This window comes from Trachypithecus francoisi, unplaced genomic scaffold, assembly GCF_009764315.1.
Source record: "Trachypithecus francoisi isolate TF-2019V2 unplaced genomic scaffold, Tfra_2.0 Lachesis_group13, whole genome shotgun sequence".
Classification (NCBI taxonomy): Eukaryota; Metazoa; Chordata; class Mammalia; order Primates; family Cercopithecidae; genus Trachypithecus; species Trachypithecus francoisi.
In genome coordinates, this window is record NW_022681458.1 from 55912802 (window position 1) to 55927691 (window position 14890).

Consider the following 14890-nt stretch of genomic DNA (forward strand, 5'->3'; position numbering starts at 1 on the left):
ATTTGTAATTATTATTTACATATATATTTCACCCTCTGAGCAACTCACTAAAGAAAAATCTAGACTAAAAAAAAAAAAAAGAAATTAGATTTTCCTCAAACATTTATTTCTCACCTGTAGAATCTTAATTTTAGCCAGTAAGTTGAGAAAATAGCACCCCAAAATTCAATCCTCTAAGTCAAATGCTGATGTCTGCCTTGGTTGGATGGTTATGAACTCTAAGAAGTTGGAAAGCTTGGGGCAGAGAAATAATTTCCAGGTTTAGCGATGCATCCTACCATGTCTCCAGTGATATCTAGAGGTGCCATATAATTATTTTAAAATATCTTTAGACAAAACATTTAATGTTATGCTATGTTTTACTTTTAGGACGTTAAGGAGTTGTGTTGCAATATCAAGTTGACTAAAATAAAAGTGCGGCAAGTCCAGAAAAGCTAGTAATAGATTGCAATAGCAGTAGTACTTTAATCCCTAGATTATAGTTTGTCACAAAGAAGGAAGGTTGGCCCAGCCAGGTGAAGAACTCTATATTGAAATATTGAAATACAATATTTCAAAATTGTATTTGTTACAAATCATTACCTACTTGCAGTGGCCAACTTCTGGGTGTGGCAGCTAAGAGCAACACAGTTTTTTTCCTCAGAACCTAATTACATATTACATATCTTCATGTGTTATCAGGCAAGACTCTATGCAGATAGAAGACTTTAGGCTGAGCTTTGACTACTACATAGGTTTTGGCCACGTCAAGATAAAGGGAATGAGGAAAGGGTATTCCTAGTGGAAGAAGGAACATGAGCGAAGTCACTGGAAGACATTGGAGATGTCTGAGAACAGGAATAGAATTGATAGAGCCAAGTATCAATGTGATGAAATCATGGATCTTCTCTTGCTTGTTTTGCTTTTGTTTATTTTTCTGAAATCAATTAAGTCATGCCTGGAGTAAGTCTATTTAAGAGTGTGTAGTTGTAGCTACATTACCGTCCACCTTGGGAGAATACTGGTTTTAAGGATGGAAAATAACCTCCTTATGCAGGTGGGTAGGACTGCTAATATCTCCAATTAGAATGATGTGTGAGTGATGTATCTGGGCTTGTGATGTAGCAAGTAATTATTGGTAACTGAAACTACTGTCCTAGTTCTGGGGTATTATAGTAATATTAAACTGAATTTTATTAATTGTCAATAATCAACAGTTTTTGATATACAAAATGACTATTACATGTTGCTTAACCTAATATATAAACATGAACATACTTAGAAAGGTAATGCAAATATAATCCCTGTAATGATGCAGTTGGAGTATTATACCTAAAAGGAATTTAAGTCAGAATACTGGAATGCAAATAAAACAAGATATTTAATTCTACTGTTCTTTTAAACTTTGAATAATAGTAACAAAGCCTTCAAGAATACAAAAATTAAATGACTTTTAATCAGTTAACTGCATATCCCATATGATTATAAAGAAGTTATGCATAAGAATTTTAAAAACCCTTTCACATTTTTGCCTCATGCTCAACGAAAATCTCCTGCTTTAAAATGGTCTCATTTTCTCTCATTTATAGATAGAGAAAACTGAGCAACACACTCTTCAAATTCAAATCCTGCAAACATTTATTTATTTATTTTTGTATTATGATGAATTAGAAAGCAATTGAGGTTGAGCACAGTGGTTCATGCTGGTAATCCCAACACTTTGAGGGGCCAAGAAAGAAGGATCACATGAGGCCAGGAGTTTGAGACCAGCCTGTGCAACATAGCAAAATCCTGTCTCTACAAAAAGATTTTTAAAATTTAGAGTGCAGTGGCATGCCTGTGGTCCCAGCTATTTTGGGGGAAGGCTGAGATGGGAGGATCTCTTCAGTCCAGCAGTTCAAGGCTGCAGGAAGCAATGATCATGCCACTGTACTCTAGCCTCAGTGACAGAGACACTATTTCTAAATGAAATAATAAATTTAAAATAAAATTAAAATGCAACTCAGTAGTCATCTACCTCACAGGCTATTTTCAGAAAAATAGTGAATACAGCTTTTTAGACAGGAGATCTTTTAAACATGTTTTTTTACTAGTTTTCTTCCTAAATCATGCAAATTTTTAGTGTATGTTCTTTCTTGCTTACCTGTAGTTTCAAAGTTCTTCAAATATGTGACCACAGATGTGGTGACATGTCTTGCTATCAAATGAACTTCACTGGAACCCATTTCATGATCAGCAAAAGTAAAGGACTCAACTTCCTTCAGAGTCTCTATCTTTGGGTACTCCTTTTTCTTCAATTTTTGCAATAAAGAAGAATCTTCCCTGCTGGCTTCAAGGTTTTTGTTTTCTTTCTCAGGTATATAGTTGGTTTTTTTATCCTGCATTCTAAGCAAACTTTTTTCCTTATCCTTTTGTCCTCCAGATACTTCAGATAAAGAGCTTTGTTTTGATATGAAAAATGGCTTCATTACTTCCCTGTTCTCATCAGCGTGTGGTTGACTTGGAAAGCCACAGCTGGATAGCACAGTATTGACAATATTTTCTGCAGCTAAACATATTTTGAGTGGAGAAATGGTTGTCTGAATTTGGTTTGGTTCAACAACTGGTTTTAGGTTCTCATAATGAAACACTCTTAGATTTTCACCTTTTCCCATTTCTATGAATGATAAGACTTGCTTTAATGCTGCTTCTGTGGAGTCACTTGCTTTCCTAAGCAGCTTTTGTAAGATACTGCCTTCAGGGAGGTAGCTAGTTCCTTTCTCGGTCTCATCAAAACTACCAAAGTTAGATTCCCTTGGTCTGTGGTCTTGTACTTTGTTTCTAGAACACGATGGCATAGTTTCTGAATCAGGCCTTTTCATTGGCTCTGAGTTTTTAACTGTGTCTTCTACAAAGGATCTGACAGAGGTGGGTAAATCTGATGAAATCCTGTACTTTTCTTTCATATCTTCATCTGAACAAAATGCAAACCCAGTTTTACTCAATTGTGAAGGATTAATCCCCAAACTACCTTCCTTAAACTTTGATGTGAACGTTTTCATATTAGTTGCTAATTCAACCTGATTAACAGTGTAGGCATTTTCAGCTCCTTGTAGCAAACTTTCCTTTGAAAGCTTTGGTATCAAAGACTCATTGAAATAAGTACACTGGTCCATTAGTGTGCCAATGATCTCACTTGCTACAATGTTCTCTTTCAATATGCTAATTGAAGATGGTTCCATTTGGCTTATTTCCTTTTCTAGCTTGTTCTTAATTACAGCAAGCATGTCACTAATGATATTAACAGCATATGTAGGTAATTGTGAATGGAATGAATGAACTCGTAGAAGGATGTTCTTTATGTTTTCCTTGAAATTAATAGTATTTGACTCGGATTCATCAGAAAACATTTTCAGTGGTTGTAATTTTGGCAACATTTTTTTGTTTAACAGTTTCTGTTGGACAGAAGAAAGGTTTTCTATAGGCATTTTCACAATTTCAGAAAACTCATATTTGGAGATATGTTTAAACTGCAAGTCCACAAATGACTCTAACATGTTTAAAACCGTTTCTATAATCTCTTGAACAATTTGGTTGCTAGAGCCCATAGAAATTTGGTCTTTCATTTCTGTGTTATAGATTGGTAAACTGCTGAGGCTGTGCTTGTTTGGAAAACCATACTTACTTTTAGCAGTAATGTGTTCTTTACTGTTTGATAGAGTTTCTTCACTATCTGGAGTGGGAATTTGGGACAGAAAGCATAGCTGTAATTTTTCAAATAGCATTTCAACAATTTCCCTTCCAAACTTATTAATTTGTGCTTTGGTATCCTCAGCTCTAGTAGAAGCTCCTTTAAAATGATTATAAAACCTGCTTTCACAATTCTCAAGAGGTGGAAAATTTAAAAGTGAAAGAGAATATTCTAATTCTTTTGCTTTTATTGAAATTTCAGTCAAAACATTTTCAGTTATCATCAATAGCTTACATTTTTCATTTTCCTTGTCATTTGATTCTGTTTGCCACTTGTCAAACATTTTTTTAAATATACCTTCTCTAGGAAAAATGTGCTCTAGCTGTGAAGAAACATTCTCCAAGTAAAAACATGCTTGTTGTTTAGGAAGGGATCCTGTGCCTATATTCCCCTGTGAAAGTTTGACATGTGAGGATTTGATCGGGTAAGACAAATTGCAGTTATTTGTAACATATAATTCTTGCAAAACTCTATCAACTATTTTACCTGCAGCTACGATTTTATCAGATGGTAAAGCTTTGGTTTGCTTTACCTTTCCAAATTCCTTCACAATTGTTTCCAGTATATTAATTATTATATCCTTGGCATATATTTTTAGTTCTGAAGTGGGCAATATTGTGTCCAGTAAATTTTTGGCATCTCCAGCTGACATGATGTGTGACAACCCAATGGCAGTCTTGGATCGGCTGTCTTTTGGGGTCTTCTCTCCAGGACCTAACTTGGTTTTGCTTTTGGCCTTAGCACTCAGTCCTAAGTGTGTTTTTTTTGTAAATTTAGGCAAAGTAGTCATTTTTGACCTTTCTTTTAAATTTGCTTTAAAATATGGCTTAGGGCTGTCCTTAGGGCTCACCTTTAAAGTGTGTGGCCTTAAAAGTTGCAACTTATCAGCACAATACTCAGGGGACAAACTCTCTTCTAGATGAAGTGAGACCAAATTTGTGATCTTACTGAGAACCATTTGAATTAAGTCTTTCTTCACTTGCAATGGTAAATATGGCAAACAGGTGTTTTCCATCACAGAGATACTTTGACTGTCTACATAAGAATAAGCCTGTGGTATCACATATCTAGAGGAATTACTTATTTTTCCTGCTTGTTTAGTTTCTTTAAACCTTAATGGTTTCATTGGTAAGGAATCATTGTGGTCAGACGTTTCAACTTCTCTCCTACTTTTATTATTTTCATATAATGATGTCACAACTACCAAGTACATTTTCCCCAAAACACTTTCAACTATGTCATTCGCTACACTGTTAATATGTGATAGAAAACTGTTTTTCTGTGTTGTGTCTGATGTTTTAATTTTAGAATTGGATATAAAGTTGGAAGTTTCATTAAGGGGAGGCAAATGGCCTATGACTTCCATTACTCTTTGATACAACTTATTCAAAAGTTCTTCCACTGCTCTGAGCAGTTCACCTTTTTCTTTGTTTTTTGGTTCTCCATTTCTCATAAATATTTCTTCCAAAACAATTATCTGCCTTTTGTTTTCCAATATCATTTTGTTTTGTTCTAATGGATACTCTGTAAATAGAGATTGATTGGTACTTCTTTCCTTCTCTTTGTACCCCAACAATATTTCATTTGATAAAGTTAATTGTGAAAAGTTAGAATTCTCTTTTGAATTAAAACCAATTTCCTTTACAGATCTTTTATCATCTAACATCTTTAACATACTCTCAACAATTTCACTCACAATGATGTTTTCTTGGAACAAAATATTGTTTTGATATGGATATATCTTTTGGATTTCTACATCTAAGTCATTTTTAATAAGCTTCAAAATGGCACTGGCAATGATGTCAGCATATGTCTTAAGGCTAGCTTGTGATAGGTTAATTGTGGATCCAAGTTTTTTTCTGTGACTGACAAAAGTGAAATCTGTAAGCTCTTGGCTGAGAACGGTTTCAATTGCTGATATTTTCGGGACATTTATATCTGATTCCATTTGGCTTGAATCATAAAGGATGCGGTCATTTTGTTTACAATTTTCCAGTTCTGGGATAACAAATGACTTTTCTTTATGTTGGAAAGCAAGGGTAATTAATGAATCTATTCTTTCTGTGGCAAAAGATTCTAAACGATTAAGAATAGTTTTAGTAATGAAGTTAGCATTTTCCTCACATGAGTCAGTGGCAGATTCCTGGGTGTCTTCTTTCTCTACTACAGTTATCTGATTATTATCAGCATAAGCTGATTTCTGATTTCTTGAATATGAAAAACACTCTGTTTTCCTTTCAGTTTTTGACCCCTTAAGAGGCTGTTGACAGTCGGTTTTTGGAAACATATCACAGAATGTCAGGGGCAATCTTGCAGAAGTAGGATTCTTTGCATTTATGACAAGTGTGACAGCAGAACTGAGATTATGAAGAACAATATTCACTATATCATTGGATATCAAAATGACATCTGATTTAGGAACTGAAAGCTTAGGAATAATCTTATTTGCACTCTCCATGAACATTTCAGAATTTTCTTCTGAATGTTTATCAGCTATGCTACATTTCAGAGTGGGTGCAGCAAATGAGAGATTATTCTGATACAGGGTTTTTTCATAAATATCACATAGGATAGCTTCAATGGTATCTTGTATTTGAAGTTGAAGTACTTTTTGATATTCAGTCTTATTGAGCAGCTTTTCAATTATACCTTTTTGCTGATCTAAATCAATCTCTTTGTCAGCACTGTTTTTGTCACATTTGCCTTTATGTGATATAATGTCTAACAATGCGTTAACAATTTGACTTGCAATACTTTCAGAAATCCCAATGTCATGAGTTAAAAAAGGATTTTCCCTTCCTTTATCTAATTCATGTTTGAGTCTTTGCAAATTTTTTCTAGCCACTTGTAGTGCATAAGTATTTAATTTAGAAAAAGACAGTTGGCACAAGTTGGTCTTTCCTGACTTAGTATGATCTACTGAGAAACAGGAAAATTGCTCATCAGAATATGAATCTTTGGCTGATAATGCTTTGCTCAATGTACTGTGATCTTGCTGAATAGGTAAAGCCACTGGAACTGTAAAGTTGACTTGGGAACGAAAGAGAGATTTTACTTTGGAAGTAGCAAAAGTTTCTAAATTTGTTAATATTGCCTGTACAATATCTTCAGCTAGATTTACCTTTGCTTCTTTGTCAGCAACACTGAATCTAGACTGAAAAGTACATGGATTTTCATCCAACACAGTGACAGAGGACTTTCCTTCATAGGTGTGTTCATGAAGAGAAACATTTGCTGAAAAAGTGATAGTTTTATACCTATTTTCCCTTATATTTCTTTCTGTAATGGCAGCTGAATAAAGTTTGTGAAATACCGTCTTAACAATATTATCTCTTACTATGGTTATATCTGCTTCAGACAGTAAAGGATCCATCATTTTATCCATAAATTGAACAGATGTTTGGGGAGTTGTCTCATCAACATTGTGAGGCATGCCATTAAAATTAGAGTGGGAGAGAGAAAGGACATTTAATTGATTGATTAAAGTACTTTGAAAAATTTCATTCAAAATATTTCTTATAATGGGAGCAATTGGAGATATATGTGGTTCTTTGAGTTTTACTTCAATTTTGTTTAAGGTTTTTTCTAGAGCCCATTGTTTAAGAGACTGTGTTCTCATTTCTTCTCTTTGTGGTGATCTCTCATCAATAATTTTTTTATCTGTATGTGTATCATCATCTAGAAATGAATTTTGTTCAGCTCCTCCGGGAAGTTTTCCATATGTTGGTCTGTATTGATAAGTTTCAATGCCTCCCCCTTCAGATTCTGTTTCATTAAACATATCAGAAGATACTGCATCTAAAATTAACTTGACTACATCCTTAAGAATTTGAGTCTCAGGTGGTGGGTTTTTTTCATTTGTCTTCAAATCTGATGAGGTCACATTTAATTCTGTTTGAATAGCCTTCAAAATAGCACTTGATACCTTCTTTGCATGCATATATAAAGCAGACAGAAATGATGCTTCATGTGTGTCTCTGGAAATATTGGTGCTTTCACATTCCCAGTCCATCATATTGCTTTTCTTATTTCCATCATGAATAGCACCCAAAATTTCTAAATGTCCATTGGCAAACCCTTCCAGTTTAGCAAAAACCATATTAAGAATATCTGAAGCTACAACTTTCAGTTTATTTGGATGCATTTCTTTTGTGCTCGGTGTTTTGGAAGACACAGGAGCAACAGGCTTTGCCTTGTTTTTAGTCCCTTCTTTATCGTCCTCCTGAACCCTTCTGGAAACTATGCTGGAGATTATTTTGGTGGATTTGGCCATTTTCTCAATAATTGAAGCAAATGATGGGTTGTTGATGTCCAGAGACTCTGAGACAGCTTTTAATCCACAATTTGCAAAACTGGTATCCATGTCAACACCACATAATTTTGCAAGGATATAATCCAAAATGGCTTTAGAAATTAACTGAATATTAGACTGCAATGCAGCAACCATTTTCTGATTCGTATTGGTCATATCTCTGCTTTGTTGACTACAAGATGGCTGAGAATGAAGATGGGTCCCCAGGAGCTTCCTTAACATTTCATGTAGTGTTTCCCCAATTCTTTCTAACACTTGCAATTTTGCATTCTCTTTAATATGCTTTTCATCATTGACGCTGTGGGGAGTACAAGGAGTAGCCAAATATTTGTGAAAAGATTTTTTATCCTGCCTATGTGGCAAAATGCTTTGTACATCAACACTGTCAGTTGCAGACTTTGGCTTACGAGAAGAGAATGAAATGCTTCTTTGATGTGCATTTTCACTTGATAATATATCATAAATACAGGTTAATAATGGACTTGCCAAAATGTCATCATGAATACTCATGACAAGAGATTCTAATTTTTTATCAGTACTAGCAAAAAATCCTTTATCTGTAAGGGAGTTTGTATGGTCAATCTCCCTAAGATGTAGGTTTTCCTTGTGAAGTTCCAGTTCATTCTGGATAGCACATAAAACAATGTTTACTATTTTAGCTGTGTACTTACTAAGTTGAGATTGTAATGAAGATTTGAAGCCCATATGCAATTTTGGACAAATAAATGACTTCAATCTTTTAAAAATTGTATGAATGATCTTATCATTAATGTCATCTACAGGTTTAGGTTCACTTTTTCCAGATTTTAACCAGGAAAGATTTTCAGGATCAACATCAAATAAAGATAAATATTTCATTTTCTTTTCACTGTCAAACCATGTCTTTAATGGGCATTTATTTGGTGCTTCTTTGACTACGTGTTCAGTGTCAGAATTATGTAAGGAAGTCTGATGAACTGATGATGAAATGGAACTTTTAGTGGTATTGGAAATGTAGTTTGATGCCTTATGAAGTATGTTTAACACAGAATCTGTTATTTCTTGAGCCACTGTACTGATTTCTGAAACAGAAAACATCTGGTCTATCCATTCTTGTTGTGACAGTCCTTGAGGCTTTTCTGAAACAAGAACTGAAGCTTCATTGCTAGTTTTGCTATCTAAGTGACCAAAAGGAACAGAAGATATGTCCTCGAGAATTTCTTTTAAAATACTTGTGACTATGTTTTCTGAAGCCTGTTGTATTTGATGCTTTTGATCTTGGCTGAAAGTTGAAATGTCTTTATTCAAACAAAGGCTTTTCTTTAAAATATCTTCATGATTAGTAGATGGTGGCTCAGTCTTTAATTCCCAATCATGAAATGCAGCTTTGTTGCTAGAAACAGGCTTTGTAGGTGGTTTGATATTTCTTTTGTATTCAAAACAAGTGTTTCCCTTTGTAAACCAATGATTAGGTATCTCTTCTTGTGATTTTACTTTTTCATCTTTGAAAGTTGAATCAAGCACATTTTTAACAATATTTTCTATTTCCTCATTTTCATCATCAGAATAAAGAACCATGCCTGGAACATTTATAGGTGGAAATCGTCTTCCAGACCTAGGACTATTTGACATTCTAGTGCCAGTGAGTCCGTACTTTTCTTTGGTGTCAGAAGGACTACTTATTCTGGGTGGCCGTTGCTTACTTTTTTGAAAACTTTCATTTACTGGTTCCTGATGGAGCTGAACAAGGATGTCATCAAGTAGCTGAAGGAGTACTACTGTTTCTTCAGATGCAATAATTCTCTCATTATTTAGTTCAGTTTGTATATAACCTAGTATAGCAGTGATTGCTTCCTCTATATAACCAACCAAAGAGGACTGGGAAAAAATATTTGATATTAAATTTTGTACTTCTTCATTGACAATTAAACTAGCTTCATCAGATTCAAGACTCGATTTATTTTTGCCAGCTCTTTGAAGGAACATACATATTGGGTCTGTCTTATGTCGCTGGCAGGAAAGCTTAGTTGTGTCTTTAAGATGAAGAAATTCATTTTGCTTAGAAGATACAAGAGTCATTAGTTTTTGTAAAATGGCATGCACCATGTCCTCTGCAATATCACACATTGGGTCCAAAGTATGAAGCTTTGAATTTTTCAAAGGTTTTCCATTAGATGATGTGAGAAGTTCATCACTGGCTGCTATACTTGGTTTAATGTCGACTGACAAATCTTGTGAAAACATCTCAACACATTTTTTCTCAACTGCAGACTCTAACTTCTCAAGCATATTTTCCACAATCTCAGAAGCAACTGAGGAAATACCAACATTGGAAAGCAAGTCTTCTTTTACACATTCACATTGTTCAACAAAAACTTCAGCAGTAACAGAAGAGAGAGAGGGAATGGCCTGGGTTAAATCAGACATTATTTCTCGCAAAATGCTTTCTAAAATCACTTCAGTTTCCCCTTTCAAGTAACATTTAAAGTTAACAAAAACATTTTTTAAGTTCTTCATTTCATCCATGGCTTTTGCTGTTTTATCACAATGCGATGAACTCCCTAAGCTATCTGTTTCAGTGGTAGCATCCTTAGATTTTTTTGTGCCTGTTTCAAATGATGCTAAAAGGTGACTATCTGATTTACAACTTCTGAGCTTAGGGTATGAATATAGCAAGTTGGTTTTATTATATTTAAGTTTAGAGGTTATAGATTGTCCTTTTACGTGATATGTTTTCCCCACAACTGTTTTTTCCACATGTGCATGAGGAGGTTTTATAGGTGTGGTTGGTCTCCTTGCTGACATGTCAACTACAAATGCACAGGGTTCTGCCGGAAATGTTTTAGTTGTTGCAGATGTGTAGCTTCTATATGTAAAGTCTTCACTGCACGTACTACAGAAACTTGAACTATCTGAAGAGAGGATGGAGTCATCAGATACTGGGTATGTATTATTTTGCAATCTTTCTTCATACTTTGTGATGGCTGGGTACAATATACTGGTTACTGTAGCCACAACCCAGGTCATTATATTCTGAATTATAATATTCAGTTCTTCAGAAGTTACCTGGAAAGGAGGTAAGCAAAGATGAAAATAAAGTCATGTAACAACTTACATTTTAACAACACGTTTTGGAGACAGAAGGTAACATTTAATTTTTATATCAATGTATTGGTGGAATACCATTATGGTTTATGAAAGAAAATAGTAAAGAAATATCAGTTTAGAAATTTAGAATTTAAGATGAATTTCTAGTTGGTTTATTCTGCACTACCGTGAAGTACTTTTTTGCGGAAGATTTATTTTATTCACAGTCTCTCCGAAGTTTCTTTTTCCCCTGGCACTTATTATAAGGATAAATGATTTTTTTGTGTGAAAAATATCACTAAATTGCTGTCTAGGCACACAACATGCAAATATTTTGGAAAGAAAATATGTGATGTTTATGATCCAGCTAATTTTTAAATATATATTAAATATTTGTAACAAAACATTTCTCAAAACAGATCATTTGGATGATTTCTCAAAACAAAAATATTTGGATGCTTTCAGAAACATCTGCCTAGCTGAGATTTGGGGAAGGAACATAAACCATTTTCTCTCCCAGTCTCTGCTGAAAGGGTGAGCCTGTGGTCTATAAATATAGGAATGACTAAAGGTAATTGTTAAGAATTATTTGATAGGCAAAAATAAAATCTAATGCTTTATATGGATTGATGGGCTTTGTATCCAACAAAAAAGTATAAATACAAATTTTCCTAGATAGGAAAGCTGAGAACAGATACTAAAGCAAGGTAACAAATTAATTTAGATAGAAAATAAAAGCCAAACTAGATTCATGAATCAAAGAGTAGGGAGGGCTGAACAAGGTTAAGAAAGTTAGACTATTAATTTGTTTGAGCTGGAACCAAGAACGAGATTTGAATAACCATTTCCTTAGTGACCAATGTTGCTGTCATAGATTTGAACTGTACCATGGGTAGAAATAAATGCATCTGTAGAATTCTATAAACTTCTACTAAGTAACTGCAAATATATTTTGTGCTTACAAAACTCATCTTATATATAATAAAGTAGTACTCTTTTTAAATTGTTAAAACTCTTAAAACATACAGCTTGTAAACACAAGTAATTGGCAGAAAAGCTTGGAAGACTGATATGTAGGTCTCAGTGTAAATATGATTCCTGTTACTAGGCTTCTCACACCCAAAATATTGCCTAAATTAGTCTGAAATTATCCATATTTCAGAAAAACATTCAAAGAAAAGTTAACATATATGCAGCACACTCTCTTCTGACTCACTTGAAAGCATTTGAGGAGCACCCCAGGAAAGGCCATTTTATTCAGCTGTAATCCCCAAATACACAAACATATTTTTAATTTATTGTATGAACAATGGGTTAGTGGTATTAAACACATATTTTGAGATGACAGTCTATGTTGTAAAATACATGTCTTAAATAAATTTACTCTCAATCAAATATTTAAGAACAATACCTAAATGTTTATAGAGAAGATAATTATTCTAAATCAACTACAACACATACCAATTACAAACTAAGAATTCAATATACATCATTTTTCTTATTACTACAGATGATAAATAATAACCTATATTATTACTCTTAGGTTAGTTGTGGCAAAGAGATTCCAACCTCAATATACAAAAGAGGGATATATTTCTAACTTTTTCTTTGTAGTGAAATATGATAGGTAGAATCCTAGTTTTTAATTGCTTTCTATTACAACATTAAACTGAAAAAAATTCCCTTGGGTCAAAGCTTTTGTATTTGCTGCATATTCTGTGAACTGAGCAAGTTTCCATGTTAAATAGTGTGTCAGAGTATGTGTTGTTCCTCAAATCCTTTCTCTTTCCTAACCGTTCAGTCTAGATCCAGAGTTAGGCCTCATAAAAACACCATCTTATCTTTGCCTGTTCCAAGTCTCAGCTCACAGGTGACCAGGTCCCTTTTCACAAAACTGCTAAGGACAGATCCAAGCATCTCAACTCACCTACTACTGAGTTCTCCAGCAAGATCTGAAAGGCCTTATTGATTAATAGCTTACCATGATATAATAGGCTTGTGGTATTTGATTCTCTTCCTATGATGGTTAGGTCTGTTAATATCTCACCATTCTATACCCATGAGACCTCGTCTTGAAGGGTCAGTATTATCTTTTGATAACAATTTTGGACCACAGAAAAGTATAAGAATTAACAAAAGTAAACTTCAAAGAAGAAAAAAAGGGCAAAAAGGAAGCCTAACAAATATCAATGGATGATTCTTATTAGTTAACAAAATATTTTCTATTATGATGCCTCAGAAACTATGATTAATATGTTGCTTTATCAGTGGATTTTATGATACATACCTTTTCTTGTAAGCAATTTTTCAGGATGTTTTGTTGCCTGTAAAGAAAGGTTGATCATTTAGTTATTACACAGAGTCAAAAATTTATAAAACTTTTCCCAAAATTTCTAATTATAGAATCATTTTGTTGTTTCTAAGAGTTTTTCTATAGAAATTCAAAATGAAGAACACAGTATTTTTTCCAAACCCCCTATTTCACTTCCTCCTTAGACTGGCCTCTAGTTTCAGAAATGTGCTTTATTACCCAGGGGAACAGGAGTATGGCTGCTGCATAAACAATGTGCCTCTCTGATCCTTATACTTCTAACACACCTTAGCCATGCCTACATTGTGTTTCTCTGAAAATGGATATAGGATTTGCAGGAAGGGGGCAGATGAGTCCCTTGTGACTGCTAAAAGGCCTGATGGAGTAGCAAGGCATCTGACCAGAACTTTCTGAAAATCCTTTATTTGCTCGTTCAAATGCCATAGTTTCACTGTCCCCTCCCCATATTCCACAGTAGGAAGAAAATATGTGAATGATTATTCAGTAACTATGGGTTAAAATAATAAGTTTCTAGCTATATTTAATACCAATTTAGATGCATTCCTTTTCTATGTATGACAATATTCTATCATGTGTTATTAGATTTACCATCATACACTAATGAAATAAAAACAGTTTTCTGAATTACAAAAAAAGCTCAATCATAAAAATAATAGAAAATAAATATTTATTAAAACAAGATCTAAATCTGAAGTCTGATTTATTTTCTTTATTTTTTGCTGATTTGAACTGTTTCTTTTCTTTTTTCTACTTTCTTAAGAAAATTGGCACTCCTTTCTAGGCCTGTACTCCACAAAATCAAATTTACATTTCCCCCAAGGGATATAATTCAATTTTGAGAAACAGCCAGACTGAAAACTGTATCCTATATTTTGGCAGAAAAAAAAAAAAACTTCACTGGGTTCAGTTCATAATATGGGCTTCATGACAACAGTCTATCCTTAGACTAGTACCTTTTGGCAGTATGCAATTAGGATCATGAAAGCTGATATCAGTGACACCGTTATCATTTGTCCTAATTTGTTTTTCTAGGATCTGGTTTCTTAGGTCAACCCAAGTTTTCACAGGTTTTTCTCTTAGATATTCTGCAACCTAATGCATTCAGATTCACTTTTCTGTTTTCTTCATGTTATATCATTGGCACGAAACATAACTCAAGGAGTTCTATGTATTCATTGATAGCAGTTTCCAACAGACTTTCTGCTCCAAAAGCATACACACAGAACCAAACAAAGTGCAAAGGCCTACAGGTAAAATTAGTCAGGAAACTGAAAAAGCTTCATTGATGACTATTAGAAAACAATTCTATTAACCAGATAAAGCATGGCATCAGCACAAATGGCAGGGTATCTTCAGAAATTCATTCCTCCAAAAAAGTAACAAGTAAACTGGCAAAAGAACAATGATGAGAATTATAGTTTCTGGTGCTCTAGAAAATTAATCAAAGGCTTGCAGCATTCCAGAGAGCACT

At 34.0% G+C, this 14890-nt stretch overlaps 1 protein-coding gene across 1 annotated transcript in view; it reads right to left on the reverse strand.

Moving 5' to 3' along the window:
• The window catches only part of FSIP2 (fibrous sheath interacting protein 2), a 92891-nt gene that overhangs the window by 33371 nt on the left and 44630 nt on the right, over positions 1-14890 (reverse strand). The window contains exons 15-17 of the mRNA XM_033230934.1: positions 13375-13411; positions 4631-11066; positions 2123-4567 (exon numbers count right to left, since the gene is read on the reverse strand). Of these exons, the coding sequence (XP_033086825.1) occupies positions 2123-4567; positions 4631-11066; positions 13375-13411 (8918 nt within the window). The remainder of the gene's footprint in view (positions 1-2122; positions 4568-4630; positions 11067-13374; positions 13412-14890) is intronic.